This window comes from Solea senegalensis, linkage group LG1 (assembly GCF_019176455.1).
Source record: "Solea senegalensis isolate Sse05_10M linkage group LG1, IFAPA_SoseM_1, whole genome shotgun sequence".
NCBI classification, from domain to species: domain Eukaryota; kingdom Metazoa; phylum Chordata; class Actinopteri; order Pleuronectiformes; family Soleidae; genus Solea; species Solea senegalensis.
The window spans coordinates 29,734,038-29,759,883 of NC_058021.1; the positions used below are offsets into that span (position 1 = coordinate 29,734,038).

The 25,846-nt window shown below is 40.6% G+C and overlaps 1 protein-coding gene across 3 annotated transcripts; it reads right to left on the minus strand.

Annotated features, from left to right (window-relative positions):
* Positions 1 to 766: 766 nt before the first annotated feature.
* Positions 767 to 25,629, minus strand: rbm33a (RNA binding motif protein 33a). 3 transcript variants are annotated; one of them, XM_044024870.1, is made up of 19 exons: positions 25,436 to 25,629; positions 22,713 to 22,788; positions 22,545 to 22,593; positions 22,126 to 22,196; positions 21,520 to 21,820; positions 19,521 to 19,673; positions 18,788 to 18,956; positions 18,419 to 18,642; positions 16,973 to 17,279; positions 15,267 to 15,328; positions 12,691 to 12,820; positions 11,910 to 12,271; positions 10,742 to 11,023; positions 10,111 to 10,401; positions 8,996 to 9,748; positions 7,187 to 7,363; positions 6,210 to 6,395; positions 5,766 to 5,854; positions 767 to 5,593 (listed from the first exon to the last, which is right to left on the minus strand). In XM_044024870.1, the coding sequence occupies exons 1-19, from the start codon at positions 25,452 to 25,454 to the stop codon at positions 5,545 to 5,547; spliced, it is 3,750 nt and encodes a 1,249-aa protein (XP_043880805.1). In that variant the 5' UTR covers positions 25,455 to 25,629; the 3' UTR covers positions 767 to 5,544. The 3 variants fall into 3 exon arrangements, with proteins under 3 accessions (XP_043880805.1, XP_043880814.1, XP_043880796.1); XM_044024879.1 differs by having other exon boundaries at positions 11,922 to 12,271; positions 16,973 to 17,282; XM_044024861.1 differs by having other exon boundaries at positions 16,973 to 17,282.
* Positions 25,630 to 25,846: the final 217 nt, after the last annotated feature.

Consider the following 25,846-nt stretch of genomic DNA (forward strand, 5'->3'; position numbering starts at 1 on the left):
GGGAAGAGGAAAATCCCTGAGGATTTGTTCCTCAGCAAGTATCACTTTCTCTGCCTTTAAGTTGAATAAGGAACCAAATGTTAAAAACAAGACTATAGTTAAATAAATGCAGCAGATAATGATGGACAAACAAGCCTATGTTCAGTTGATTCGTCCTGAAATCCAATTTCACCAAAATTAAAAAGGAAAAGTCCAACTTGTCAGCAATGACAATCGGAACTGCTCAAGCAAGCATGATGAGAAATCTATACATGGACAGTTTTCTCAAAGCATCACAACTAACTTTATTCCTTCTCTTAACAGTAAAATTCAGGTCACAATCCACATCCATCAATTTTACCCTTTCACAAACATTGATGTTTGTATTTTGCTCTCAGCATTATCTGAATAATTCAAAGTTCTGCCAACAGCAAAGTGAAAACAAAAATCAAATATTCACCAGCCGTAACGAGGTCCACACCAAAAGCCGTCTCCAACCACTGGTCAGGACAAATGACCTGCCTGTTTCAGACATTACCTTGAGTTAGTCACTTGGGAATTTATGAATAAGACAGGAAAGATGGAAAATATGGTTCCATTACTCGTGTGATGTTCTTTCTTACCATTATTTTTCTTGCAATATAGAAGGAAGATACTCCTCACTTTCTCTACTGGTATTGATCTGCTCACATCTGAAAATAATCCTTAAAACTGGAGAGAATGAGATTTTAAGTAATTGGTCTCAATAGTCAGTCCCAATTCCACAATGAAAGAGTCTGAGCCATGGTGCGTTCATTAAAAAGTTTATTTTTCCTTTTCTTTCTGGTATAAAATTTAACAAATTCCACTCAGTAAGTGAGTTTCTTTCAAATTCACTTTGCCTTGTTTCAAAAACACAGTCAACATTATCAGAAATACTTTCAGTAATTTCAAAGTGTTCCAAGACAAAAACATGATTACTTCACGATACAGTGCGACAGTTTTGAAAAAAACACAACATGGTGCTTTGTCAAAGGTTTTACAGTCAAAGTTCGAACAGGTTTGGATCTTTCAGTCATTTTTGGTGCACCCTAGTGTTCAAGATGGGGGGAAACCAGTGAAGTGTCTTTTTCAGCATCCAACCAAACAATGAAAATCAAGAGGCCGGGATGACCTTTGGTGCAGTGAAAGCCATAAAGTGGCTTTAGAGTTTAAGTGTCTGCTCTGTGAAACCCGGATGTCGTCACAGAGGTGGAAACCTTCAGCCACTGGGCTAACAAACAATGGTAATCCAGGCAGGCCAACCTGCTTGATACAGAAGTCTTAAGTTCGTTCAACAACAAAAGTTGCATCAGGGAAAAGATGAAGAACTGTAAAAGGAAGAGGTGGTGATGACGAGAAAAGCAGATGGCTCCAAAACTCTAACATCTATTTAGTGAGGGGAAGGAAGCTCAATTAAAGTCTTCATCCAAAGGCTGCGAACTGCGCTGCTGTGAAAAACAAACATCCACAGAGTGAAGTGAGTTAAAGTAGGAAGAGTGACGCCGCAGAGGCACAGATAAAGACAGTAAATGGCTCGTCCCACCAGTACACTGCTGAAAATTAACATGTTAATCTAAGAGGTTGTTTTTCTTGAAGATGAAATAAACCATTATTCAAACAAAACACCTGTGCTGCTACAACCTCAGACGTGTTGGACCATACCAGAGGTTTCACATGATCCAGCCTGATCCATTTATAACACTCATGTAATCAATACTTGGACTGTAGTAACACTACAAAATGACAGTCTGTTACCAATTTTGCTGGTAAAAAAAACTATAATATCTGATGTATTGTTTACTCATACAATATGCAACGAGACAAACAGGCAAAGACTGAACATTATTGTAACTTTAACTGTTGAGAATTCTGAGAAATAAAACGCACATCAGATAAAACATGTTTAAATACCAGCAGAACACAAATGTCAAATGACCAGCCGTAAGTGATTACATGAGTGATACATGAACAATGAGCTTGTTTTTAGCACATCAACAAAACACTCCAACTAGATTCATAATCATACATTAAAACAAATGAATACAAATAAAATAAAACCTGATATTAGACAGTTTGCAGTCTGCGGGACTGAAACAAATCTGCTTATCATTATCATTTACCAGTTAAACTGGCCAATTTATACCCTTTGCTTTGTTGATTTGCTATAAACATGTCAAACCATTGGTACAGGCTGTTCATTTTGCAACTACTCCGACTGATGACTGCTGCTCTGGATGTGACCTGGAGAAAAGGGGAAAAAAATGAAGTAGTTATTGAATCGGTCAAGTCTGCAAAATCCCAGCAACCTTAATCACTGAGTGGACCTGTTGGGGGAAAGAAAGTTTGAAATCAGTATTGAGCCAGCTTGTGTTGCACATTTGACCCCAGTCATGAAGAAGCAATAACAAATACAGCATCTCTTACGCAGCACAAGAAAGCTCTGTACCCATTAGACTGATGAGACTTTGTGGATTAAGCGTCTCATTACCCTTCTGGAACAATGAAACACTGCTCATTAAATAGACTATTTTTACACAGGTGTAAAAGTGAGCACCATTTTCCTCCAGGAAAAACTACTGAGGAAAAGATAATCATACCTAAAACCTTAAATATAAAAGGAACAAAATAGATCCAATATGAATCTGTTCTCGCACTACAAGACAAGATGTCTTATAATAATAGGATCACTATTAGTGGCATTGCCATTACCTTAACAAATCCACAGGATTTACCACAACATTAAAGTTCAACTGTAATCCACAACATGAACATACACATTGGAAAAGAGAACAAAAAAAGTGCCGCTCAACATAATAAATTAAAAAAAGATTAAAAACATGAAGAAATTTAGAACAAGTGTACAACATACAAAACACACAACCTTAAAATTTCACAAAAGGAGTTAAAAAAGGATGTTACTTCAAATCATTCGGCGAGTCCAGTGATGTTCACTGGTAAGAATCACTGCGTGCAACTTGTTTTCAACCTAAATAGATTAACTAGTTCAAGTAATGTCTTAAATTAAAAGGGGAATGCCACTAAAAACAACAATGCAAGTGCTCGTGAACCACTGATGAACTACTTTGAACATATTCAGTACAGAGAAGCTTATCTGTGATGTCACCCAGATGCACAGCCTTAGGGTAAGGGTTTTGATACTTCTATTAAAAAAGAAATATGGATTTGAACATGTTAACCAGCCAATGACAGTATATGGGAGCGTGTTAGTTAGCACCAAGCCGATTCCTACATCTTTCCCATGTCGGGGGGGAGGGGGCTGCACATTTGTGTGACACCAAGGTCAAATTTACAGACGAAAATGTCTCCTTTATAATGATCAAACAGAATTCAGTGGCATTCCCCTTAATCTTTATGAGGTAGCATTTTTTTTTAGCCAAATTCTCTCAAGTCTTTCAACAATTAGTAAGAGTTGTGCACTGATTCTTAATTGGTAATTGCTTTTAAAGGTACATATATGACATGTGGACCCAGGAGGCTATAGATTATACCCCCTGTATTTTTTTTATAAATGATAAAACATGTGGCACAAATAAAAAAGAGTACTTAATTGTAAAAGGCACCAGACACATGGACATGACACAAAACCACACATCTTTGGGCTAAAGTTTGACCAGCTAAACATACCTGCATATTCACGGTATATGTGGCCATGTTTTTATTTACTTGTTTTTGCCTTCAACGTGTTGTCAAACGTCTTAAACAGAAATGTGGTCCAGTCACTTTGGCTCCAAATTCGAAACAAAAACAATTGTAAAAACTTGACGTATGCCTGGACACGTGAGCATATACTTACATATAAAACATTTAATTGATACAATATGAGTGTAGAGTAACTATAAAAAAAAAAAGAAAAGAGGGAGAGAGGGGGAGGAAAAAAACAGGATAATGTTGAGTTCAGCTTCTGGTCTATGTATGTACATGGTCACTATGTGGATAATAGTTGCCCCCACACCTTCCTGCTGCATCACATCCCTTAAAGTACACGTTTCACTCCGTTACCAGTAAACAAGGATGAAGAATAATATGACTGTTTAAAAAAAACGTTTTCAGTTTTTACAAGTCTTCGTAAATGTTTTGTGAGATGAAGGAAAAAAATAGAATTATGGGAAAAACAAATTTGCTATATCTTAATTATCTAAAATGGCAGAGAATTCAAGAGTTGAAACTTTGAAAAGAAATCTGAAGAGTAGGATTAAAATAATCCTTATTGTTCTTCAGAGGCCAGAATCTACAATAAACACATATGTTATGATAAGGGGTATTAATCGTGTTGGGTAGTTTCTATTAATTTTCTGGTTTACTGCAAAATAACTCCATTTGTAGATTAGCGTGAAGGCATTTTTGTCCAAATCCCTAAATTTCAAGTTATAAAGGCGGATAAAGGCGTCAAATTATTAACCGACAGTCAGCCAAACTATATCCTGGCTCAAATAATGACAAGCATATTCAAAACGGTGACAAAATTCTGTCTATTGAACCAACTATTAAATTCCAAAAATAATTCTTTAATAACGTAATCATAAAAATCCTCACAAACACACTCGGCACAAATCAGAACGCTCAAACCAGCTTAACAATTAGCCACACAACTAAAACCCAAAAGGCATTTTCCAAAATACAGTCCAATGTTAACAGATAAAAGACCATACAACATTCTCACTGAAGAGCAAATATCCCGAGATTGCTTCCTTTAACCAGCTTATCATTCATGTGAACCATTTATCTTCTGAGAACCAGCAAAGGAAGTTAACGCACCACAAGATCTACACGTTCACAATTCCCAAAGCTAACTGGAAACAAATCTTCATCTTCACACCCAGTGCTAATTTAATTTTAGCCACTGTTACCATGTGTCCTCTGTTCAATCATCCACATAATGTGCCAGTATACAAGCTCTCCACTAGGTGGTGCAATTCACCCAATAACTGCTCCGAGACTCTTCTGTACCTGAAAGCTTTGGGGCTTGGGTTGGAAAACGTCTAGCTCCAAAAGTAATGAAATACTGCCATCTACAGGCTATTACTACAACCATTTCCAGCATGTAAACCAACCGCGGAGTTATGAGTAAAAATTTATCAAAATAGTCAGCATTTCTCACATTAGGAAAATTAAGTTTTTGTGTACTTTTAGCATTTTTGTTCCTATGAATCTGACAGAAGAGGGGAGCAACCATTATCGCATGATGTATTCTACTAAGTGTCCGTTTAAGTTGCACAATGAAGGATCTTCACAAACTACATCAGTGTAGGATCAACTGTCCAGTGTCTCTCCAGTCCCCCTTTACAATAATGGACAGAAAGACAAAGCTGTACACAGGTAAGCGCAGAGCAAAAGTCGTTGTGTTCATTGTTCCACGTTGATAAGATACAAATGATGAATGATGCTCCAGTGCAGAGACGTTGATTGGGAGTGACACCCAAAGGCCAGAGGAAATATTCCTATGCCGAGTATAGGAGCCGTGCACGAGAAGAGCCCATGTCGGGTGGGGAAAGTGATGTCTTGAAGCGGGACCTGTTGTGCTCCTCATCCATCAATCAGCGACACATCAATGTGGGACAAATCAATCATGTGCCTGTGAGATAATGGTGATAATAGCGTTTGAACCAACTCCTCAGATTCTGAGCTACTCAATCTGTACAGAAACTACATTTTCCACAAAGCAGGATATAAAGGACCTATTGCAACGTGTGATCTTTAAACTGGCACGTGTATACAGGAGGATGAAAAGAAGGGGTATCGATTACCTGTGGAAGCTCATTTGAAAATTTGCTGCGTGCTCTGGACTGGAAAACTTGGCAACTGCTTTCCTCTGCTGGGGCATCATATTAAACATCTGCAATAGACAGAACAAATATGTAATACAACTCTTATCCACAAGAGGGAGTGAGGGTGGTGAAGGAAAATTGATACACTCATTCACTACCTAAATCACTACGACAGGGGGCGCTATGAGATCACACTAACCAAACTTTATTTCCGTCAGACTGGTGGCTACAAATAAATGTTATATTTCACTAGATATTAAGCCAAAATCTAAAAAATAATGTGGTTTTAGCTATTACATTATAGTTAAACTATTAGTTACAACATTATCCATAGTAGGACTGCAGAGAATTATGTTAGTTAGAATACTAAACTTAAGTATAGAAGAAGTGAAGTTCACAAACTTAAAAAGGTCAGGTACCGACCTGTATGGGGCCGATGGATCGGAGAAGGTTCCTCAGCTGAGCTTCAGTTGTGGATGACGAGAGTCCCTCTATGGACACAGTGCAACGTTGGCTCTCTGCAAGTCTTGGGCTCTGTCTGGTGGACACTGGACGACCACGACCCATCTGACCACCCCCTCTACCTCGGCCCCGGCCCGACACGACAACCTACACCAACCAACGCCAGGTGTGAAGGAAAATTGCCGTCATGAGGGGGACAAATAACACGGGGGGGAGGGGTATGGAGAAAAGCGGGGGAAATACCGACTGCTTTAACAGGCATGTTGATGATTTAATCCTGTGTTCAAACATGTGGGAAGTGTCTTTGTTTTTTCTCAGTGCACATTCAATTTTTTTGAAAGGCTACGATTTCCTCTCACGCATCTCAGACACGGCACACTTTTACATGATTGACTTATATTTGTACATTAAAGAACAATATCACAGCATGATGCACGGCATATCTTTGTATGAGCTTATGAGTGAGAGGTACATTTCTTTAGCTGCAGAGCAAGGGGGGAGGAGGAGGAGGAGGATGAGGTAGAGTGTGTGTTTGTTGGGGGTGGGGGAAACATACAGGGAGAGGAGCCATGCAAGCGTTATGGTGGCAGCCTTACCCTGTCAGCATCAGTGAGTGTGGTAAGTGTGACAGCAGCCTGGTGGTGACAGGCGTGCAAAGAGGCCAGGGGACCTTGTGTAGCCCTGTGTGTTACACTGCTTTCAGCTTGTCAATACTCTTGCACCTGGCATACTGTCCTGTCTTATTACCACCACTGCTCGACTGGTATGTCAACTCGATGCCAGGGAAGCACCGGTGGCACAGGACAACTTTACCCAAGACATTTTGGCTTCTTTCATATGAGAACTGCCATTACCCTACACTCTGCACGATTCATATAAATATATATTTCAGATGAAAGGATTGCATAGAGGGCTGTGGGTGCCCATTTATAACATACCCTGTTTTGCTGTGGGTTGCCCATGCCCCCTCGGCAAGCCTGCGGTGTTCCACCCGGTCCCTGTAGCGGCTGTCCTGCCATGGTAACCTTCCTTTGGATACCCTGATTTACAGCAGCTGCAGCACAGGTGTCTTGTTGCTGGACTGGGACACCACTGGCCACAGGTCCTTTCCCAGTCTGGATGATAATGAAGGACAGCACTGATTAAAATAAACACTTATTTTAAATAACTGCTAACATGAAAGAAAATGTCAAGTTGTCAAGAGAGACCATGTCCGCAAAGCAAACTGAAAATGTGCCATCATTGGAAGTGGATCCCTATCACACAGGCTGTGGGGAATAAAGATCAGCCCAACAAGGTGATGTTCTCATTATCAAATAAAGTCACAGCTCAACTCTGTTGACATGCGGGGAGGAACTGAAGGTCGTCCCTTTCCCGACTCTGCGGAGAGATGTGACAGATCAATACAGGGGAAGAAAAGAGGCGATATCTCTGACCTGTCCCCAGTTGAGAGTAAATGGATTAATCCCTCCTATAGAAATCACGGCTCCTGATTGCACCCGTCAAATGCTAAGCTGCATTACACTGGAACGACAGCAGCTCGATGCGCACCCCATCCCCCTTATTCCCCCCCTTCTACCAAGCTTTTGTGTCTTGCGCTGCATTGTATTATCCTTGATGAAAATATAATTTGCCTCTTATCTGTGTGCCTAAGCCATACAAATCCAAATCCTCAAAAGTGGCAACTTTCTTACACAGGTATTATGTTGCTCCCCCTTCAACCAAGAAAGATTAATTACAAAGCTCTTGGATTGGCATTCTTTTGTTGCCATGCACCTGAGAGATGGGCTGATGGAAAAAAAGCAACTGAGGGATGACGCAGGGAGAGAGAGAGCAAGAAAAAATAAAGAAGAGAGGAGATAACATTGTAAAGCTCCCATTGATGACAGCAGTACAATGTGGAAGAGGGAGCATCTCAAGAACCTTATTTTCACTGAGGCTACAGGCCTTAGCTGTGTCCTTATGTTTCCATCTCTCTTTCACCACCTCACATCCCACTCCCCCTTTTTCCAGTACATCAGATAACACTGCACAGGTTTCCATTAAGGCACTGACACCCAGTTATCTTCATCTGCAGCCAGCCTGCGATTTTGGCTCTGCGGCTTGATCCTCTGGGATGGGAGTCGGAAAGAGGCTTATTTCAAATACTATCACATCCCACCAACATGCCTCATCAGTGACAAGTATGAATGTTTAACATGCATGCCTTTGTGGTTTTTCAATAAAGATTAATGTGTAATTAAGGCCACAGCAGTATCAAGTGGGTATAAAATAGAAGGTAAATCTGGACTTTGTCAGTGTGACTGTCATTCTTATTTTATCCTTTCCAAAGCTTCTGTCTTTTTATTTGAAGAATACTCCGTGCCCTTAAAGAAGGGGATACCAACCTTTAAGAGCAGTGACGGGGTGTCCCCATCTCTACAGATAAATGTCATACTACTCTGTGGTTCCAGAGTGAAGTGTATGTTAAGGCATTGTGGCTTAAATACCAGGTACCACAGCTTAAGAGAGGAAACTCTTAACAGATCAATTTTGCCAAAATGACACAGACATCATCTTGTCATCCTCATAGGTTAGATATCTTTTAGATTACAAAATAGATAGTGTGAGGGCAATCAGTGGCATTTCAACCATTTCATTTCAAAACTATCAAGTTTCCCCAGTGAGTTAGTGTCACTTGTAGAAGATAAGATAAATGCCGAACCAAAACAAGAAAGTGTGGAATTAAAATAAAACGACATGCTCACCGCTCCTGAAAGTTTGAAGACTCTGACTTTTTGCGGCACCGGCTGACTGTCGATACCAGAATTCTTGGCTCGCTGCATCACAGTTCTTTTTGCTCCAGGTTTAGGTTCTTGACTCTGAACCTGAGCATGGCCAGGGCCCGCTAAAGGAATTACAGGTATGTTCTTTTGGACCTGAGTGATGGGCTTGTTTATGTTCTGCACAGCACTTGTCCTTTGTTGTTGCTGCTGCAGCTGATTTTGTTGTGGACCTGGCCCTGGTATTTGTGAAAGTGGAGTGCCACCTTTCACCATCTGCAGGCGTGCTTTGACATTGGGACGTGGTGTAACAGTCTGAGCAGCACCATTAGGAGGGATGGGTGTCTCTTGATTGGGATTCTTTAATGGCTGGTTTATGGACTGTTGGGGTCTCTGGGGAAACGGTCTTTGTAGTTGTGGCTGTAACTGCTGCTGTTGGTGTTGTTTAAATTCAGGCTGCTGTTTAAATTCTGGCGGTTGCTGCTGCTGCTGCTGCTGCTGCTGCTGCACAGGGTGTGGTGTTTGCTGATTTTGCGGTGCAGGATGAATCGGCGAAGTGGGGCCTTGGCTTTGAGTGTTGGGTGCCTGGGAATTAAGCCTATCCAGCAGCTCCTTCTTTCTGACGCCGGCTTGCATCTGCCGTCGCATCTCCTTCCTCTTCAGGATCTCCTCTCTCAGACGCTTTTGCTCCTCGATCTTGAGACGGTACTGCCGAGTCTCCTCATCCTCATTAGGATCCTGTGGCACAAAACACAAGCTGACAATATCACTGCATGTGTTTCCACTCCTCTGGGGGGGCTCTCTCAACCACATTACGTGGCCTAACACTCAAAAGCAATTAAAGTCAAAATCCAAGAGAAAGATGCAATAGTATTGATCTGCTCTTTTCAATGAAAGGAGAGTATTGTTAACAACCTTATGATTAGGTTTAATAAATGGGAGTCCTTCTCAGCACACTGATAAGCTCAGTTGATCTTACAATTTCAGAGTCAGTGAATTTAACAGAAAATGGTACTAAAACCTTTACAAAAAACAATTGTGCATTACATAAATGAAGTCAATTATGTTACAATTTCCCCAAGTTTAAAAATAAAACTGACCTGTGGTTCTGTGCTGGATGGTGTGCTTGGGATTTCCTTGCGAACCACTGTTCTGCCCACTCCCCCGGGCTGCAATTTAGTCTTGGCAACAACTTGGCCTCTTCCTCTGCCATGGTCAGGCACTGGCTGAATGTTCTGTCCGGGACGCACCCCCTGTGTTGCCTTGGCAACAGGCCTGGCAGCGGGGGAGGAGAGCGGGTGGGCAGTGTTCATACTTGTGTTGCCAGGTGCTACGGGGAGCTCCCGTAGGTTGCTGTTGCGCGGTTGCATCTGCTTGGAGAGAGGCGTGTTCTGAAGAGGCAGAATGTAAAAAAATTGTGTTGAGTTTATAATTGTTGAGTTAATAATTAAATATACATTTACATCTTTTACTGTGTAATTTTTCCATGAGTAAGGAATTATTTTGAAGATTATTTCTTTTTTAGATTACAGATGTGCTCTCATGTGTGATTTGATGTGAATGAACAACTATAACAACTGTAATTTCCTGCAAAGGATTAATAAAGTGTCCTATCTTTCCATCTATGATTGCGATAGAGTAATACATACAAATTGAATGACACTGATATAAATCAGACCCAGTGTGATTAAGAAAAAAAAGAGCTAATAAATTAATATGGAAATATCTCACCATCCTCTGCTTGTTGGACATGATGCGCTGTTGGGGGTTCTGAGGACGGGGAGTCATCTGCCTGGGGCTACCGTGCCCCTGCTGTTGATGGAATGGATTCTGGCCATGGTGCATCATGGGGCGAGGCTCGCCGAGATTTAGCTGTTGCTGATGATGATGATGAGGATGATGATGATGAGGCAACTCCTGCCTATGATGCTGCTGATGGTGGTGCATGGACTGATGGGGCGACAGTGAATCGTGATGTGGAAGCTGGGAAACGGGGGGACCATGCATCAGACCCTGAAATAACAAAAAAGAACACAACATGAGTAAAATGCAGAATTGATTAATCTGTCAATTATTTTCTCAATTAATCAAGTACTGGTTAGGTCCATAAAATGCTGAAATATTCGCCAGCGTTTTCCAAACCTCGAAATGGTGGTCTCATAAGTCTTATTCTGTCCACCAACCAAAACAAATACATTTTAATGATTTCTTTCTTATATGGAGCAAATAAGCCAGACAATATTCGCATTTAAGAAGCTCAAAACTCAGAGAGCTTGTTTTAACTATCAAAAACACCCAAACTGATTGGAATGATTATCAAAGTAGATTAATTTAATAATCGATTAATCACTGCAGCCGTAGTTTGAAATGACCATCAAATACTGTATTATCCAGTTTGTAGATTATAAAACTATAGAACAGGAGGCTTCTACTCATATTTTCTTCTTGAGATACAGCCTTTGCAGTCACCATCTTCTGTATATAATTAACCTGCATCCTCATGTATCCACATGTTTGACTGCAACAGCGATTCAGTCAGTAGAGGGAGCTCGTGTACGTCTGAGATGCCAAACAAACATGAGTGTTTTTTCTGTAATGCTTCAGTAGTAGTGAATATGATAACTACTGAAGCTTATTCATGTGTACAGTACTCTAGTCATCACTCTTGCACACAACCATATTAATAATCTGTATAAAAAATTCATACATTCCTTGGATAGGAATTGTACATCAGGTTTTTTTTTTTTTAAGTCTGTCAAAGGCAAGAGAAAATAGAAAAAAGAAAGAAAATGCAATCACAGAGCATGCAAATACAAAAAAAATATACAGGCAGCACCCTTTTGTTGTTTTAAAGTCACAGCGACACAGAACAGTCATTAGTTCGAAAAAAATCACTTACTCTTAGTCGTACCTGCATCCCAAACTGAACTGGTGGAGAGGAAAAAAGGTTCCCTTGCTGACCAAACGGCTGACGAGGGCTGATGAAGGGTCTGGCCGGGTTAGGGAGGCCATCTTGTTGATTCATGCCAATCATCCCTTGGTGACCCTGGTGGGGCGGGTGGTTGGGTCTTGGGGGTTCTCTTGGAAACAGACCTAGCGGGCCCTGGCCTGGCTGATTAAAAGCTGGACCTGGTGGTCCAAAGCCCATGTGACCTGGTCCAGGCAGCTGCTGCTGCTGGTGGATGTTGCTGTTGATAAGAGGGCTGGGGCCTGGGTGATCAAACATGTGCGGCCCTGGAAAACGTGTCGACTCTGCGCGCTCTGTGTCAATACGGGGAAGACCAAACAGTGAAACAGAGATGTCAGTTTCTTGTGCTGTGAGCCAATTTCAAAACATCAGTACCTCCCTTTCCAGATGTAACGTGTTAAGGAAATGGAAAGAAGAAAGACAACTCTATCATGATGAAATGATAAACAACCAAGTGACTTGTATTTACTTATGCATCAATGCGGTGAAAGAAAATTCTCAATATATACATTAAATACATGTTTCAACTTTCCAAGGCTCATTCAGATGTATATATACACACATGCATTTAACATGAGTGCAGCTAATAGAGCAGCAGGAGAACGCTAGCAGCATCCCCTGTAGATATAGTGCCAGTGCTGATGTCAAGTTGATTTAAACATTATGATAAGAGGGCTTTGTAAGCCTTGTTATGTGTGGGTGTGAGACTCACCCGGCATAAAGAGGGGCTCCCTGTCCGGGGGTCCTTGAGGTGGCTGGTTCCTATAGGGCTCCATGTGATGAGGCGGCCGATGGGGTTGACCAAAATTATCAGGCATGCGCTGCTGGAAGTCTCCCGGTCCCTGAGAAAACAGAAAACTCATAAATTATAGGCCATATTGGGGACTCAATCATCACAAACAAATTAAACAAATGAAGAATGGGAATTTGCTGTGGAGTATTGCACTGAGTAGGATGTGTTTGTAATTGAAGGGCCAGGATCATTAAAAAGACACACAGAAACCCTTTTAGCATGAATTTGTGAGCAAAAGCCTGAATTAAAGCCTGTCTCTACTAAAAAGGGGTTAAGTGCCAACATTTTTGTTTCACCTTCGTTTTACTTATTTATTTACTTTTATTTTGCATAGGTGACAGCTTTCACTGCAAGCACCTTACTCCTCATCTACCTTCAAAGAAAAACTAGATAACAAGCCTTTAATCCCTCTTTGGAGCTTGAATCGCCTTCATAACTGTCTCTTTATTCTTTTAAACATCCATCTCTGTTGAAACATTAACCTGCTATTCAACATGTGGCACTTCCACAAATGGGCTGCATGCCTCCTCCAAGCCTATTGTAAATTACTTAAGATGCTATCAAGGCTTAATCCATCTTTATTCTGCTGCTGTGTATTGGTATTTAAGAGAAGAGGTGTTAGAGAGCTAGAAGGCCAAGGTCCCAAAAACTTGCTTAACAGAAAATAATCAAGAGGGCTTACTAAAACAGAGGGATCTCAATGGGGGTGCAATCATACTCTTTGAAAAGGTCAGACAGACAGGTTTGCACAATGAGGACTCCAGTGTCCATATAATACCTCTAAAATAACACGGCTCATCCCCTCACTTCTAATCCTTTTTTAAAAAAAAAAAAAGGCTGCAGAGTGCTTAACATGTAACCGATGCTAGGAAAGCTCTAAGCAGTGACAGGATAACCAAGACAAATATAATAGAGGGCAGTTGTCAGAGATTCAAGGAATCAGTCAGAACATTGTTCCAGAGTTTCATATTAAAAGCTACACAGACCTCAGGCATTGTCTTTGTTTTCAGACTCCATAGCCTAGATGAAACTGTTCAAGGAGGCGTTAACAATCATCACCAATGAAGAATTTAATTACAAAGAGCACAATAAGACATTCATAATGAGCAAAAAGGTATTGAAAACTAGAAATGACAGCTGAAGATTTTCCCAACTAGCGTAGTTGCTGGCACCTCTGTTTCATGGTTAAACTGAATGCCATTATCTAAACGGATTAAATATTTAAATACCTTTAAGTAGCAGTGAAATTAATATTTAAAACCAGACTCCACAAGAAGAAATTTAATGCATCAATACTAGAGGCAATGTCCCCCCATTTGCCTGGTCTTTTAACAATTAAATTTGATGGGATGATAATGTATGATAATCATGAGTAATCAGGTGCCCACTGGAAAATGGAATGTTGCCGCCTGGTATGTCACCTGCATTTCAAATTGTGTCCTTGGCAACAGCAGCCTAAATGCAATTGACAGCTGGGGAATCTAACACTATGTTACTCATCAGCCAGTAGCCTTCCAACTCCACTTTCTACTGTGGGATAAGAGCCAAAACAACTCCCTGTGACCATGCTATCAATATCTAATATTACCTCAGACCTCGGGGAAGATGGATAATATGTTACCGACAATGAAGGATGGAAGAGGTAATTAAAAATAAAAAAAATTGACAAAAGAATTGACTCCAGTGTGAAAGTCTGGTTCATTTGGCAACAAGGTTGTAAATCCACATGAATGCAATTGGATGCAGCAATTTTGCTCTGGCTGATTTGCATAAATCCATATAAAATGTACTTTCCAGGAAAGTGTCAGTCAGTACCAGGAGCACCTGATGCCTGGGCATCATTAACTAGAAGGACGGAGTAACTTCAGGCACTTTGGCTAACTTGCTGGCGAGCCATTTCCCTCAATACAGTAATTACTTTAAAGGCATTTCTGTCATCTCTCGGATGGATTCTTTGTGAGTGAAATAAAGGACCTTTTCTTCCAAGAAATAACCAACTTAAGATCCCTTTTCTCTGACATGAAATTCAGCCTTCCCAACATATAGTGCAAAAAGGCGGGAGGCTCACGACCCAACCATATCAAACCACTACGATGTTTCATTAATTCAAACACTGTTCAAAAAAGACCTCCATGCCTTTGGGACACAAACTTGTGGAAAGTGAATTTTAACTGGCAATATATCCTGGTTTCACAATTCTATTATGTGCCAAGCTGGCTAGCCTGAGCCCCGGCTCATCCATGAAGAGTTGCTAACTAAGTCGCGCCACTGCAGCTCCGACCTCCAAAAGTCTACTGCCTAAAGCCACTATCATGCATTTCCAGTTGTGCAGCCAGAGTCATATCAATGTTTACAGATTTGCTTTAACAGTATTTGGTCAGGGAAGGACAGTCTAATTGCTGTAGAGATATTAGCTTCACAAAATAGAATGCTAAACGTGTGGACAGGGCGAGAAAGTGAGGCAAAAGGGAAAGAGAGGAGCAGCTGCTACTCACAGGGAACCTCTGAGGACCCACAGCAGGTCTGGGTTGGCTCTGAGCAGGAGGCATCAAGGGCACTGCAATGAGAGAGAGAGAAACAGAATGAGGGGTGGTGGGAGGAGGGAGAGAGAAATGAAAATGAGGGGTAGTAGGTAGAGAGGGGGTAACAGTAGAGAGGGAAGAGATCATTAGACATTCTCCATGCTATGTCTTCAATATCTCGGAGTTACTCCTCACATCTTTCAACAGCTGAGCACAGAAAACAAAGCTCAAAGAAACATTAAACGGCTTTAGAATGATGCCAAAAACAACAAATAAAAAACAATAAGATATATACTGTTCGATACCATCTGGCACAGTGACTGCAATTCCACATTGCTGGCATGCTGCTTCAAAATAAGGGTTACTGTAATTGTGTGTGAGCATCCACAACTGGAAAACATTCAATTTAATAAATATATAAACAAGCATAGACATATATACAGACACTCACACACATTTAATCATGACCAGAGGCAATCCCTGATCTTCCAAAACATGTCTTACTCTAAGGAGTCAAACCCACACCCCCACATACACACACACATGCTTTACTAACAAAATTTCAATCTTGGCCTGGACAGACAGTCCAGATAAACCCATCTCAGGGAATGGAATGGTGATGCCGCCAGGAAAAAAAAAATGAGGATAAGCCCATTACTGGCTGAGAGAGCTTTTCACTTGTCATTCAACCAAGCAACAAAATGACATTCTAATCTACACACCTTTTGGGACAGTGAAAGGATAACTGCCAAAACAGCATTATACACTTCAGCTGAGGACTTTACTGATAAATTAAGGCAGGACAATTTGGGAAAAAATATTGGGGGTTTTATGCTTAACAAAGATGATGAATCTTTTCAATTTTCTCATCTTCTCGAGTGGTAAATGACAATGACATCAACTTTTCATAGCAAGTGCTTAGAAACATCTACTTCAATGCCGAGGACAAAAATAATTAACTTGAGAGCATGGTGGTGCACAATTAATCACTCTTTCATTGCAATTCATACACCCTTTGAATGTAATTTCTCAGTTAGCAGAATTCTGTCATGTTTGCTTTTGCAGGTAAATGTGCTGCATCAAACCAAATGCTCCCCTTTCTCCCAAAATAATTACAACAAATGACACAACTGTGGCACAAAATGTCTCGATCTACACACAAGAAGCATGTGAAGACGTAAAAACACAGTTAACGCGTTTGTCATAATGAAAAATGAAAAACAAAGCGTCAAGTAGATTATGATGTCACTTGTGTTTTTTTTTTCTTGATACTGGCATATTGTTGGTTGCACAACAGTCTGTGTAGTTTGGGAGGTATGAATAAACAAATACGCTTCAGTTCCTGTTTGAAGCCTCATGGGTTCATTCACAGACTTCAAAGCCTCAAAAAGGTTGTGGAGACAGTCGGCAACCAAAAAATGGGGTTCTGATCTGAGGTTTGAAACACCCGAGTTAGATCAGAGATCACGGTATATCATTTACATACGTAAAAATTATAATTAGGAGCATTTTCTTTACTAAATAAATCACCTCACTATTGCATAGGTGTCAGAATTGCTGATTGAGATCAAAGATTTTAATATCACAGACTGGTGACTGTGGCGACTCCAGAAAAACTGCCATTGACGTCAATTGTGTTAAATAAGAAAGGCATTCTGAGCGATGGTTAATCAAGTTACCTTGTACAGAGGAGGATGTGGGACCTCTGAAATGGGGGTTAATGTGGATGTTTTTAGGCTGTGGAGGTTGCTGGTGATGCTGGGGGAAGTTGGGCGGCGGGGAGCTCATCATTCTTGGTGGTGGCTCCATCTGGGGGCGCAACGATGGGGAGCGGTGACTCATGTGTGGGGGAATGAGGGGCTGAAGGGGCTGCTGGGCCAGTGGGCGGCCAAGATCCTGGAAAGGAGGAGGGCCTCTTGGACGCGAAGGGTGGTGCTGCTGGGACTGCAGGTGCTGCTGATGAGGAGGAGGCATTCGGGAGGATTGCTGCTAATTGGAAGGATATGGGGAAACGGAGAGGAGGGAAAACCAAAACAACCTGTCAAAACACATTTCTTTCTGGGAAGATTCTGATATCATAGCTTGCAGCCATGCAATGACATGCCAACAAGTCAATTCAACAGCAAAACTGAGGATGGTATTCTAACATGGTTTAGTTAACGTCTCCCCTAAAGATTAAGAGAGAATATTTTCTTTATTTAGTAAATTACATAGTGATATAAAACTAAAGGTTATCTTGGGAACACAACTTTTAAAGTGAGGTACAGCCATTATGAATATAAAACAAATACCAACACGAGCAGCCATACTAATTCCTACAATTAAAATATATAAGGATACACATAAACATTGGGCGCATTAATTCAGTGGTTACGGAATCAATTTGTATTAATAAATATAAGAGAACGGTCATGCAACCATGGCAGGAATTATGACACAATAGTACCTTAGGTTTGTAGCGTATTAACTCGTATAAAACCCTGTTGTGTGCACTTTTACATAATGCAGACCTACTAAAAGGCATAGATTTATTCAAATCAATATTATGTAAAGATTGAAAATAGTGTCTTTCATGGTTAAAGTTGATGATAATGATGACTATTCCTGAGCTTGTTGTGAGGATCATCTTCAATAGTTTGTTTTATTTAAGTAACACAGACTTAAGGTTTTTTGAGAGGTCTTACATGAATTGATGAGACCTGTAAATCGAGGGATTAAATGCATGAAGTGATTTCAAATAATAAAAGATTACAAGATGCTAAATCCAGGGCAAAGAACAAATTTAATTTGTATAATACTGCCTAAACAGACTACTGCCAGATGCTTTGCTATAATCCATATATCAACACTGATCCAGGGAGGCAAAGAGTTTTGACTTTTGTCATGTGCAAACGAGGTGGAGACAGTGATGAGATCAGCAGTGCACAAAACGCATTTCAAGTACAAAGCCATTCAGCCTTGCTGTAAATGTGATGAACACAAGAGGTTAAAAAGTAAAGCTATTCTGAACATTCTAAATCTTTTAAAAGCCTCTTGTTCAGTACCAAGCTCTGCATTATTTTCTGTGTAGCCAAACAGATAATAAATGTAATATTGTTCAGGTGGAAGAGTTTACTGTGGTTTACCTGCATCCCCATGTTTCCCATTAAAGGGATCCGATTGTCATTCATTCTTCCTCTGTGTCCTCCTCTAAAATCTCCCATTCCAAAGCTTGGGAAGCCTCCTCTTCCTCTGCCTCCTCTTCCTCCTCCGCCTATTCTCCCCCCTCGTCCACCATAACGGTTCTGCCTCTTCTGCCTTTCTTGTTCCTCAAACTCCCTCAGATCTTGCTTGGCTTTCTCCGATAGTTCTGATGGCACATAGAACAGAAAAACAAAGCACTTAGATTTACAATCTAGTAAAACTTTATCTTGGTTTGAGAACATTATTGTAAATGTATTACAGATAACTCTAAATTAACTTGTCAATGGATCAATGGTCAATAACATTACTACCTAGTGTTTCAGGGATGTTTCTGCGATTATTGCCTGCATCAGCCAAGCGCACAACGACGCCGTCCTTTCTCTCAGATTTGAACCGCAGACGACCGGACTCTTCATCCTCCTCATCTTCTTCATCCGATTCCTCCTTTGTTTCTTCTTCAGGCAAAGCTTCATTTTCAACCTGACGACATTTCAAAGGGGTAAAAAACAAAAACAACTGTTTAATCACCTAACTATAATCTGCAGTGCATCACATGAGACATGTTTCTCCCGTGGTCTAGTGCCAAAAACAATTAGCCATTTAATCCATAGTCATCTGAAATCTGTCCACAATTTTGTTAATATAAAGAGATTTGGTTTCAGCTTCTAAAATTAGATTATCTTTTCTTGTATGACATGAAACCAAATGGCTGGTTCTTCAAATAGGGTGTTATTAGAGAAACTGCAGTAAATGAAAGATACAATTTACCAATATACTATACATACTAAACATTTTATTTGAATTTACATAATTAGTCTGGAAAAACTTGAAAACTAAACATGAAGCTCAAAGCTCTGGATGCACCATAAATATAAATACGGGAGGCCTATACACGGGGCTACAACCAAGGGTAATGTATTGACAGATAAAGGAAAAGCATGAGTTAGCTGTCTGTTAAATATATGATGAAATAGAAGATTCTAATGCATTCAGTCTACAGTAACAAAACGTGTTTGGTTTTTTTTGTGGAAGGTGTTCACGAACCTCTGTATCAAAAACCTGCGAGGTCTCTGCAGCTTCTTCCTCTTCCTGCTGCTCTTCTCCCCCCATCGGCACATCCTCCTCCTCTTCCTCCTCGGGGGCCACCCCCTGTTGGACTCCATGTTCATCATCATAGGAGGTTTGATCTTCATTATCCTTTAAAGATCACATGGATAATACATATTGATATGTAAAGCAATAACAAGGCACTGATAAGGATCAACAATGACCGACTGCATTTCTGCCATTGCTGATCCACAATCTCTTAAGCGTGCTTCTATTGAAGTCGACATCTATTTCTGCCAAGCAATTCTTTTACAATATACAAGCATATGGAATATGTTATGACAATACAACGTAAAGAAATGAGAACAGATGTTTTGAGTGGCTAAAATAAATATCACTGGCATCAATGATGATTCTTAATATCTATGAAGAGACAAAGAGAAACGTTAAGATTGAAATCATACAGCATATAGCATAAAAGCAACATTGAAATGTTATAGAGAGGATTTTGGGGAGGCATTGTGGAAGCACCCCCCTCCCAACCAAATTACCATAACAGTGGGAGCAAGGCTTCATTACTATTCCAGACAGCATTTGAAATTCAATGAGATGTAAATGTTTGACATGATATACAGAAATTCAGGCGCAGATAAAAACACTCCTCCCCGCTTCAATGATGGTGAAAATATCATAGACTGACTCCTCGCAAATCACTTGGTTATTGGCCACACGGCGAGTTCATGACTCCATGCCAAAAACACTGCACAGATGCAAACATTCGGGGAGATGACAAATCATTTTACCCCCAACTCATAACACAATTTCTGTTCACGTCAAGAGACAATAGCCTCATATAAACATCAATACATATCCAGAAAAACACTGCACAGCTGATATAGCAGTTACTAGTTCTTCCAAACATACTATCTGCTTAACAGAGTCTGAGGCAAATACATTGCTAAATAAGGTCAGACTGTAGGTCACACAATGGTGTTTGGTGTTGCGCTCCATTAACCTGAAAAACAGCTGCACATATTAATGTGGAAAAGAAAAAACATTCAGTAAACCTGATAGATGGACAGACTGCCCCAGGGGAACTCAACAGCTTAATCCTTTAAACTGTTCCAGAACTCAGTCACTACCGTGATGAACAAAATGTCGAGGCCAGGCAGTTTTGTGACCTTGTTAACAGCTACACATAATACAAATGCACACCCACACAAGCAGACATTTTTTCTCAAACTCAAAATAGACATCCACTTGTGTTGTGAATTCACAGTAAGAAGGTCAACATCTTATCTTTGTTTGGAGAAAGGAGGGAAGGTAATATATCTCCGTCAGGTGACAAACACCATCACACCTTGGTAAATGGACCATAATGGACATTTGCACATGGATCTCATCTTATCTTTGATCCTGAGTCTGGGCTAAGAGGGAAGGGAAGCGAATAAAAGGGAAAACTCACATCAATCATTAGAAAACTGTATGAGGTGTCCCCGGGAAGGTCAATAATCTTTTCACCTGCATGAGACTTTATCAGATCCAGCCTAAAGCCTGAGATAAAAGCCCCCCACATTAACCTCCGTCGATTGGCAGCACATCTCAACACAAAGCAGCTTCTTACTCCCCAAAAGATACAGGGCCCAAGGTCACAATGGCACGGGGATTTAGAGGCGACAGCAGAGAATTACTTCACACCAAACAAGCTGTCAACACAAACTTTGTCAGCAAGATGGAGAAATGAACTGGCAGGAAGTGATAATGAATTGGATCCTCCCCTTCCCCCACCAAAAAACGCCAGCCTACATCTCCTTCTCCTGAATAGATTTTCAGTCCTGACTGTCTCTTTAGTGAGACAAGAAAACAGACACTATCTCTTGGCTGCAATAGAGTTGAAGAGAAAAAGAAGTGGGAAGGTGTGGGTGTGTGTGTGTGCGCGCGCGTGTGAATGGATCTAAACGCTTTCACATGTGACGAGGCAAGTGTGAACACTCACTTGAAATTCACCATCTAATGGTTCATTGATTTGGATGTCTATCACATCCTGGTAGCCATCTTCACCCTCAGCGAGCTCTCCTGTGTAATCCATCTGGTCTTCAGGCATCTCTGCGTTGTCATGATGCCCATATTCCTCTGTGTACTCCTCCTGCTGGTACTCCTCCTCCTCTACATCACCTTCTTCATAGCCCTCTGCACCCAGGTTCACACCAGCATCTGTGTAGTTTGCTTCCTGTGAGTTGTCTTGCACGTAGGATCTGCCCAGGCTATATGTTGCATTGAGGCTCACATCCTGGCCACTAAATAAAAACAAACATTCAGAAAACAAACATGAGGTATGATGAGGAGCTTATTTGTATTACCATTAAAACAATACTGTCTTAGGACACCACCAGCTTTGCTGTATTTATGTCTGTCAAATTGTGAAAGTTACCAATAACATTAATTACAGTTCCACTCCAATTTCAAGACAGCCATTATTGGACGATTGTTCAAGGGTAAGAGTTAAAAAACAATTACACTGTGATCATTAAAGCATCGCTAAAGCAACAAATCTAATGGTGGCCTGAGACCTTTGCACAGTACTGTACAAAACACTGGTTACCTCATATTTACATCATCATCGTCACTCTGCAAAAGGTCATCATTCAACTCTTCATCTGATGCTTCAGAGGGCTTTTGAAACAAAAACATAGAAACATTATCTTTAAACATTGTGTTCCACTCCTCGTGTGTGTGTGTGTCTAAAGTGTGGGGGCAGTGCACCACCTCCAAACCCAAAGGATGCTTTATTCCCATGTGGTGAATGCAATCTGGGCAGGTCAACAGTTCTTTTTTTTGTCCACTGTACTTCCTCCAGGTTCATATCAACACTTCCTCCTGTGGAGGAGCCACCTGCTACAAACCCACTGCTCACTTATTTACTAAATCTATCTATCAACAAACAATAACACCCAATACTGTTCATGTTACTTTCCAAATATTGCTGGTGAACACACAAAAAGGGATTTTCTTTGATCTTACCTTTTTACCTGAGAACCAATCATCCTCCAACAGCTCTTCTTCCAAATCACTTTTAGAAAGCAACGAAAACCAATAGCAGGTTAGATGAATTGATATGACTTTTTCCAAATTAAGTACAACAGTACAACACTCTTCCTGTGGTCATGAGAACATGAGAAATTTGTTTACCTCTGGAGATCGTCTTCACCTCTCCTCCTGCGGAACCGCTCAGCACCAGGTTTGTCATACTCATCAAAGTCCTCATCTGAAACAGAAGTTTTGCTTGAAGAGTCATACAAAAGTAATGGGCTACAGTAATAGTATTTAACATCAAATACTTAAAAACAAGTAACATCATATTCACCAATATGATAAGCAGTAGAAACAAGTTAACGTCCTAACAGCAGTAAATTATAAATGTACAGGCTAAAATCTTAATTAACGTTGACAGCACGTTTGTAAGTTACACCTGATTCTCGCTAAGAATTTCTTATCACCGTCATGGCCATAAATTTTTAGCTGCTGATAACAAAGCTGACACAGCAACAAGAAATACCTCTGCCTCAGGTGTCATATGCTCTTATTTTGTAGGTTTCCTCAACCTTGCATTCAATGGCATTTGGAATACTAGTGCTACCACAAAGACGCAGCCCGATATAGCAGGAAAATAGGGTATTACTGATACCATTATTTTTTGTGTCCCAACAAGGCTTGGTGCATATTTCTGAAGCCAACAAGCATATGACCCACACACCTGAGCTATTATATAAATTGCAGCCAGACAAATGTCATACAAATGTTATATGTCTCTCTTGAAATACACTGAAAATCTATGCATAACAAAAACAAGCAGACTTAATATGCAACACAAAAGCAAAAAACTGGCTATACAATGATGAGGCCAAAACCACCGCAAACATTGTAACAAAGGCCAATCTGACGCCACTTATCAAGTTGTCTTCTTCTGTGTGCTTATTGTGCAATTTTACACAGTGCCTACTACAGTGTCGGAGAGCAATGGCATCGCCGGCATAGTAGAGTGTGGCTTGTGTAAATATGAACCCAATTATTTTGTGAGCAGTGTGAACACAACTGCAGAGGAGATGGCATATATGTTTCAGCCATGACAGTGTGACAGAGAGCCCTGCATGCACAATACCAGAACACTGAGACCAAAGCAGCTAAAGCAAATTCAGATGTTATTTTTAGTTTTTATACCTGCACATGCCCTGCTGTGACATGTCAGAGTGCCTTGTCTGGGAAATAAATATTACTGACTTGAACATGAAGTCAATGATTTGGCCAGGATTCAATCTAAAAATATATGTTGGTCTAATATAAAAACACTCCATTATGTAAAGGACATTCGGTAATGACAGCACTTTGCCCAAAGCGTTAAACAGCACCAAACTCTCAAACAGGAAAAGGCAACCTCTGTCACCACTTTGATTACCTAGAAAAAAAATCAGGCTGTACAGAGCTAAATTACTGCAACACTCAACACACAGAGCCCTTGAGGCACCAGTTCCGCATCTTCAATGTTCACATTGATTTTTATTTTTCTACCACGCATGAAAAAGACATATGATATATTATGCTTAATTACCATAGCCATTCAGTAGGCAATAAATGTTCAAGTCTGAGAACATCGATGTTTCTTATCGAGTAGATTGAATGTAAATTACATAAACTATACATCTAGACAACTTGTTTAACATAGATACCGAATATCTGCAAGATCAATATAAAAAAACTAAATGATATTTCAGTCTCTAAGCTTGCAATAATTGTACAAAAAGGAAAGTGAAACTGGCACAACTTGATGTTTGTTTAATTGCTCAAACACAGTTCTGTTCAATTATATTTGTTGCAACCATTGCCATAATATACTCATAATAACACTGGAAACAACCCTGCATGGGGATGGAATGTAAATGTTCCATCATTTCTTCATTGGTTTTAGTGCTGCTTCTAATAAACTATTCATATATGTTTTTACAGTTTACAACTTGTCAGGTGGGAGATTCCATCATTTATTCGTTGGTTTTATTGCTGCTTCTAATGAACTATTCATATATGTTTTTACAGTATTTAACACTGTGAATATTGTATGGGTCAATGAGTAGCTTTGCCACTACATATCAAATCAAACATGGAATAAAAACACAACACAGTACTGGGCATGCATTTACTCGCCAACCCTGGCGGCAAGGACAGTATTACATAAATCACCAAGAACCACATAACAAAAACACAAGCTTCTGCCAGGAATTGTTCGTTCTTGCGCGGGTCAAGGTTAGCAGACGACATGTGGAGCCACAATTCGATTCAAAAGCGTACAACACATTTTATATCAAGGGTAGCATTCATAGGACAATCACGACGCTCGAATGGCCCTTTTCCACTGACAGAATAGCTAATTAGCTACTGATATTCACAAACGCAGATGCTAACAACCACAAACCAGAAATATGATATACATACATGTTGTCGTTAGCCAGCGACTAGAAGGTAGCGCGAATGTAAGAGTGTGATATAGAATAATACATTTATCTTCACCACTTAATTGGCAAGTTAAAACCTAAATCAACTGGTGGCGTTAAACGTTACGATAGAGCTAACCCTATTGGCTAAACATGGCCGAGGTCTGATGTGCGGCCTTTTGTCACTGCACCAGTGATTGTTTACCTTTAACGGTGGATGAAGGCCGTGAAATAAATATGCTAAACATAAGATCCGTTTGTCGTGTATTATTTAAGGGGAAAGCAAAACATAACGATGTGGCTTACAATCATAACACCTGTGTTTTCATCCACTGTTCGCGGCTAACGCTTGCTACCAATGCTAACTACCTCGGCTAACCACAGAGCTAACGTAGCATTGTCGAGCAAAAGAGGCTTGTCGGTACTCACCCTGAGCGTTGGATGACATGGTGCACTGCGCGTACCGCTCGGAGTCTCACTATACAGATGTGGCTTGCATTGAGTCTGTACTATTTTAGCGGTGGGGCCAGTCCAAACGTTATCCGAGTGACCGAACAGCGGCTACGCGACAGACATATTTACCTTCACGACCAGTGGCAGGGCTGTAAGCTGCAGTGATGCATTGTGGGTGTGAGACACCATCGCCCCCGCCCCCTCACCGCTGCCTGCCTGCTCCGTTTTTGCTGGACCAGCAAGGACTGAATGTTAAAAATGCGGCACACAGGCTGTCTGAGAGGGCTCAGGTACGCACGGGGTGGGGGTCAATAAGGATGTTTGACCTCCGCAACGTCATGTGGTACATTATGGAACAGTTGGATATGTTCAATGAAATTAACATTT